This window comes from Gekko japonicus, unplaced genomic scaffold (genome assembly GCF_001447785.1).
Source record: "Gekko japonicus isolate JY-2015 unplaced genomic scaffold, Gekko_japonicus_V1.1 scaffold1553, whole genome shotgun sequence".
NCBI lineage: Eukaryota > Metazoa > Chordata > Lepidosauria > Squamata > Gekkonidae > Gekko > Gekko japonicus.
The window spans coordinates 57,050-64,151 of NW_015160257.1; the positions used below are offsets into that span (position 1 = coordinate 57,050).

The window sequence follows — 7,102 nt, forward strand, 5'->3', positions numbered from 1 at the left end:
CTCCTCCTCCTCCTCCTCCTCCTTCTTCTTCTTCTTCTTCTTCTTCATCTTCTTCTTCTTCTTCGTTCTCTAACTCCCCAAGTGGAGTTGGCTTACTTCAGAGTACTTTAATCATTAACCGGTTTGACGCTTAGAAATCATAACCAAATACTTCATGCTTCAGCCCCACTTTCTCTCTTTCTCCCAAGCCCTGTTGTGTTTACCTGAACTGTTCTTGGCTGCTCTGACCTTCTTCGGTGCCAACGACATTCCTGGGATCTGTGCCCAGAGTTACTCGAAACAGAACAAGCTTTGCCCGGGTCACACACAGAGCAAACCCCGAAGCCTGAAGGGCCCGAAACCAATAAAACAAGGGCAGCATTTTCCCAATGAATAGAAAGAGTTCTCTATCGTGAACAGAAAGATTTCTCAACAGAACGCAGTTCTGTTGCTTCGATCAGGCTTACTGGAATCCATAAATCTAACCGCAAGAGACGTTCAGAGGTGGCTTGCCACTGCCTGCCTCTGCCAGGGCCGACCCTGGACTTCCCCGGTGGTCTCCCGTCCAAGGACTTACCAGGGCCGACCCTGCTTAGCTTCTGAGATCTAAGAACATAAAAAGAGCCCCGCTGGACCAGACCAATAGCATTTTGCCTCACCCAGTGGCCAGCCAGTTCCTCTGGAGGGCCAACAACAGGGCACAGAGGCCGAGGAAGAAGATAAGTGATTGGATTTATAGCCCACCCTTCACTGTCGGAAGGAGTCTCAGAGCAGCTTACCGCCTCCTTTCCCTTCCCCTCTCCACAATAGGTAGACACCCTGTGAGGTAGGTGGGGCTGAGAGAGCCAGTTTGGTGTCGTGGTTGAGTGCACGGACTCTAATCTGGGAGAACCGGGTTTGATTCCCCCACTCCTCCACTTGCACCTGGCTGGGTGACCTTGGGCAAGCCGTAGTTCTGACAAGAGCTGTCCTTGAAAAAGAGCAGTTTCTGTCAAGAGCTTTCTCAGCCCCACCGACCTCACAGGGGGTGTCTGTTGTGGGGAGGGGAAGGGAAAGGAGTTTGTGAGCCGCTCTGAAACACCTTTGGGCAGTGAAAGGCAGGGTATAAATCCAATCTCTTCTTCTTCTTCTTCTTCCTCCTCCTCCTCCTCCTCCTCCTCCTCCTTCTTCTTCTTCCGAGGACTGCTCCAGAGAGAACAGCTCTGAGAGAACTTGTGACTGACCCAAGGTCACACCAGCAGCTGCAATGTTAAGTCGTTCTGGTTATGACTTCGTTCAAGAGTTTGTTCGTACCTTCAATGAAGGTGTTCACTTTTGCTGAAATCACTCTCCAGATCTTTGTTAGCGGCGATCTAGCCGTTGCTGTCCCCAACCATCGGCCTGGTGGAACGTCTCTGTCTCACAGGCGCTGCAGAAGTGGTCCAAGTGGCCCAGGGCACGGATGTCGCTCGTCAGAGAGTTCCACCACCAGGCTGGTGTCCAGACCAAAAAGGACGGCAGGGTGTCTTTCGGGCCAGGGATCACCCGGAGGTTTTTCTCTCCTGAGCGTAATGCTCTTGGTGGTTGGGGGTGGTGGGGGTATACCAGGAGATGCAGTCCCGAAGATAGGTTGGTCCCAGACAGCTTAAGGCCCTGAAGGTGAATACCAGAGCCTTGAACCTCATCTGGTATTCAACCTGGAGACAGGGCAGCTGGCGAAGGGGTCCCTGTAAGGACTGTAATTTTCGGGTCAGTCTCAAGGGTAGGCCAACGCAGAGGGCGTTACAGCGTTTGTTATTGTGGCCATCGGTACATCCTCCGGCAGTGAATTCTGCATTCTAATCAAGCTAGCCCAGGCTGTCCAGGTCAGGACAAAAGAGGTGGTCTGCCATTGCCCGCCTCTGTGTAGGGACCCCAGACTTCCTTGGCGGTCCCCATCCAAGCACTAACCAGGGCCCGCTGTGCTTAAGCTTCTCACCTTGACACAGACAGTCCTCCACCTTTCTGTGTTATACCTCTGAGGATGCCAGTCACAGCTGCTGGTGAAACAGCAGGTCCTAAAATAACTGACTCCATTCATAGATCGCACAACCCCGCTACACCAATCCAGTTTTAGAATACTTGATAGCACAGAACCTGCTCCCACGAAAACAAACACATCGCAGCTGTTCACAGGACATAAAATCCTATAATATCAAAAAGATTTAATATTATATATACATCACTACAGAGGGAAATTCAGTTTAGCAGGATGTCTTACGGATTTACACCAATTGCAATATGTTGTATGTAGTTTAATCCGTATCAACTAACAAAGAATTCCTTCGTCTCAACAAAAAAAAAGTCTGTGCCGTTGCAATCCTGAGGATGCCGTTCAGGGGTGTATCTGTAAGCGGCAAACCTACGATGACGCAGCAGCAGCTGAACTGGAAGCAGCAGCAGAAGACAGCCAGTTCCACTGCGGGCCCAATAGGAGCCCTTCGGGGGAGTTCCCCGCGGGCCCCAAAAGGGCCCCTTGGGGGGGGGGGGGGCCCTGATCCGGCCCCCGGGCCACATGTTTGACACCCCTGTTCTAGAGTCTAGTCTATGGCATTGTGCCTCATTGAAGCCCCTCTCTCCTCAAACCCCGTCCTCCTCAGGCTCCACCCCCAAAGTCTCCAGGTATTTTTCACCCCAGAGCTGGCAGCCCTAGAATCTACCCCACCCAAATGGCTGAGGGGGAAGCACTTCGCTTAAAGAAAAGCCCCTCCGATCTCTGGGACAGTCAGTTGATGGAAACAAGATGGAATGGGACGAGCAGGTGCAATACCAAAGACTGGGACAGAGCGTAATTTACGGGCCGCCCTGCCACAAGCCGATGGGCGGTCTGATGCCCAGTGCTCTGTCCAAGCACTTCGGTATAACTGAGAGACATTTCCTTATTCAGGGCTATTTTGGGGCAGGAACGCACAGGAACGGAGTTCCGGCTGGCTCCCAAGTTGGCCACGCCCAGCAGGAACTCATTAGCATAATAGGCCACACCCAACATTAGGATTGGCTACATTAGGGGGGGGTGGCCTAACATGCAAAGGGTTCCTGCTACAAAAAAAGCCCTGGACCGTTTGGACAACAAACAAGGTAAACAGAATAAGAAGCAAAAGGTGGGTGGGGCTGGATGAACACACTTCTGGTAACAAGGTTAATGTGCTGTGCTGTCAGGGGTGTGGCCTAATAGGCTAATGAGTTCCTGCTGTTGGGTGTGGCCTATTATGCTAGTGAGTTCCTGCTGGGCTTTTTCTACAAAAAGAGCCCTGTTTAGTGCTCTTTTTGTAGCAGAAACTCCTGTGCATATTAGGCGACACACCCCTAATGTAAGAAGAGCTCTGTAAACTCTTGGAGGATTGGCTACCTTAGGGGTGTGTCGCCTAAGATGCACAGGAGTTCCTGCTACAAAAAGAGCCCCCAGAAGCGGGGTGGGGGGGTGGGGACTCGGCCTAAGGTCGCCTGACCTTAGTTTCTTGCGGAGCAGGACTTAGGGACGGCCCCTCAAGACGCTTCAGTCCCTCTGCATGGAAATTGTTTTAAGCCATTCCTTGTTCAGTGGATCTTTGTCTGTGTGGACCCAGAGACCGATTCTACTCCCCGGCATTGTTTGGCAGGCGAACACATCCGAGAAGAGGCCACCCACGTGAGCAAGAGCGTCCCTTCCCGAGACGGCGGAGGATACGTCCCCGGCACCCTCTACTGCACCAATCTCCGAGTGGCTTTCCTACCAGACGGCTCCGCCAACACGGCGGTAGGTTTGCCAGCCTTCCTGGGCCACGGGTAGCGCCCCCCCCCCCCGGTTCGGTCAAGCTGTGACGCGAAGTGTGATGCAAAGGTCACGGAAGGGGGGTGGAGGAGGAGCGTAGTGCCCCCGCAGGGTGGGCAGGGGAAAGGAACAATGGCTCTCTGGTCCCCCCCCCCCTCAAGGAACCCTGCGCTGCAATGTGAGGACTGGGCCCCGGGATCTGTTTGCTTTCCAAAGAGGGTTGCCACCCTCGGGAGGGGGGGAGGAGGCTGTAGGTCTCCCGGAATTACAAACTAGGGCTGCCAACCTCCAGGTATACCAAAAAGAGAGCTCATGAGAGGAGATTGAATCAGTATAAAAACACGCCGTGGATAAATTACAAATACAGGCAGAGAGATTATATTGTACAAATCAGCTCAAACAGTTCAAATTCTTATCAAGTTTAACAAACACCTTTATATACTCTTATATAAAGTTTGGTGTCGTGGTGAAGTGCGCGGACTCTAATCTGGGAGAACCAGGTTTGATTCCCCACTCCTCCACTCGCACCTGGCTGGCTGACCTTGGGCAAGCCATAGTTCTGACAAGAGCTGTCCTTGAAAAAAGAGCAGTTTCTGTCAAGAGCTCTCTCAGCCCCACCTACCTTACAGGGTGTCTGTTGTGGGGAGGGGAAGGGAAAGGAGTTTGAAAGCCGCTCTGAGACACCTTTGGGTAGTGAAGAGCGGGGGATAAATTCAATCTCTTCTTCTCCTCCTCCTTCTTCTTCTTGAGCTAGGATCAGTGGTCATTTCGGGGGGGATCGTGGGGGATCGCAGTTCCCCCGGGTGAGGTGCAGGGGGCGGGGCACATGATGAAGCCCCGCCCCCTGCTTCCGGCCACCCCGCTTCCGGCCCTCATTCAGCCAGGAGGAGGCAGGAGAAGAGGGAGGGTAAGTTGCTCTAATGAGTTATGCTAATGAGTTCCCCTAGCTCTTTTTCTACGAAAAGTACTTGATACAAAGTACTTGATACAAAGGGAAAACTCTGAATGAAGCCCACCAGTCCTTTGTATGAAAAGCTTCAGGAGAACATAGAAGTATACTTTCAGTTTCACAGCCAAAGCAGAAAGCAAACGCGGCATTGAAGCCAGCCGTGCATAGCTGCTACTCCTGCAGATGAGAAATTTTTGTTCTCCTGAAGCTTTCCGTACAAAGGACTGGTGGACTGTTTTTACATTGATACAACCTCCAGGTAGGGGCTGGAGATCTTGCACTATTACAACTGATCTCCAGGCGATGGACATCAGTTCCGCAGGAGAAAAATGGCCGCTTTGGAGGGCGGGCTCTGTGGCATTAGACTCCATTGAAGCCCCTCCCCTCCCCAAATCCCACCGTCCCAAAGATCCACCCCACCCCCCCAAATCTAGGCGACCTCAGGGCAGACTCAGGGAAGAGACAACTCATTGCAGATACCAAGAGTGTAAATAATGAAAATCATAAACTGGCTAACGGTGGTTTCTCTTCTGCTCCAGGACTGCTCCTGCCCCCTGTTCCTGCACAGCGATCACGACGTGGCCCTGTCCTGCATCCGAAGACTCGTGGCTGGTAAGGCTGGGAGGCCCAGCCAGCAGGCTTTCCGTACAATGGCCAGCCACCCTTCCCAACGGCCAGCCACCTTTCCCAAGGGCCAGCCACCCTTCCCCAGTTTGGTGTAGTGATTAAGTGCTCGGACTCTAATCTGGGAGAACCGGGTTTGATTCCCCACTCCTCCACTTGCACCTGCTGGTGTGACCTTGGGTCAGTCACAAGCTCTGGCACAGCTGTCCTTGAAAAAGAGCAGTTTGTGTCAAAGTTCTCTCAGCCCCACCCACCTCACAGGGTGTCTCTTGTGGGGAGGGGAAGGGAAAGGAGTTTGTGAGCCGCTCTGAGACTCCAAGTGAAGGGCCGGGTATAAATCCAATCTCTTCTTCTTCTCTTCTGGCAGATATTCCAGATTCTTTCATTCTAGTTGCCCTTTCTGCACTTTTCCCAAAGCTATAATATCCTTTTTGAGATGTGGTGACCAGAACTGTAGACAGTACTCCAAATAAGGTTGTACCATCGATTTATACAGGGGCATTATGATACTGGCTGATTTGTTTTCAATTCCCTTCCTCATAATCCCCAGCATAGCGTTGGCCTTCCTTATTGCGGTTGCAATAAAAAATTTCCTCCAGGCCAAATTGGCCTGGAGATCCTGGAGGAAAATCCACCTTCCTCTGTGCACAGAGCAGAGGTCCCTGGGGGAGGGAGGGGGATGTACTTGTGAATTTCTTGCGTTATGCAGGGGGCTGGACTAGATGACCCTTGGGGTGCATTCCCAGCACTGTTCCCTCTTAGCTGAGTGAGTGTGACCTAGCGCACAGTTTTTTAAGCCTCCAGCTCACATGTTTTTGTCTTAGCTCAGGGAGGAGAGCTCCAGAGCAAAGTAATATATGCAGCAGCCAAATCGCTCGCTTGCAACTTTAATGCCAGGAGCTCACAAAGGAGAATTTTTGCTCACGAGACTCTACAGCTTAGAGGGAGCATTGCTTCCCAGCTCTGTGTTTCTGTGGGAGGCAAAGCCCAGGGGCCACAGGGCCGGGACCCTACCAGGCTTGAGTTAAAGGACAAGATACACGCGGGGCTCTCATAAGCATGTTTTGGAGTTTCCTAGAACGCTGCTGTGATATTTTTATACGCTGTTTCTGTTTTTCCATATCCTGTGCTTATGTTTTAATTTCAAATACTTTAAACAAGCCTATATATTTTTATGGCTGTGTCACCTTGTGCCAAAGTTGTTATCATTTAACAGATGCGTTTACTATTTTGCGTGTTGATTTCTTTAAAAATTGGAAAGTGTGCTCCATTTCTCTATGTAGTTTGGTGTAGTGGTTTGGTGTCGTGGTTAAGTGCGCGGACTCTGATCTGGGAGAACCGGGTTTGATTCCCCACTCCTCCTCCACTCGCGCCTGGCTGGCTGACCTTGGGCAAGCCGTGGTTCTGATAAGAGCTGTTCTTGAAAAAAGAGCAGTTTCTGTCAGAGCTCGATCAGCCCCACCTGCCTCACAGGGGGTGTCTGTTGTGGGGAGGGGAAGGGAAAGGAGATTGTTGGCCGCTCTGAGACACCTTTCGGTAGTGAAGGGCAGGGTAGAAATCCAATCTCTTCTTCTTCTACAGGGTGTCTGTTGTGGGGAGGGGAAGGGAAAGGAGTTTGTAAGCCGCTCTGGGACTCCCTTGGGTAGTGAAGGGCGGGGTCTAAAGCCAATCTTTCTTCTTCTTCTTCTTCTTCTTCTTCTCCTTCTTCTTCTCCTTCTTCTTCTTCTCCTTCTCCTTCTCCTTCTTCTTCTCCTTCTTCTTCTTCTCCTTCTTCTTCTCCT

At 51.6% G+C, this 7,102-nt stretch overlaps 1 protein-coding gene across 1 annotated transcript in view; it reads left to right on the forward strand.

Moving 5' to 3' along the window:
* The window catches only part of MTMR11 (myotubularin related protein 11), a 60,775-nt gene that overhangs the window by 19,974 nt on the left and 33,699 nt on the right, over positions 1 to 7,102 (forward strand). The window contains exons 2-3 of the mRNA XM_015414534.1: positions 3,597 to 3,733; positions 5,237 to 5,309. Coding sequence (XP_015270020.1) covers positions 3,597 to 3,733; positions 5,237 to 5,309 — 210 coding nt within the window. The remainder of the gene's footprint in view (positions 1 to 3,596; positions 3,734 to 5,236; positions 5,310 to 7,102) is intronic.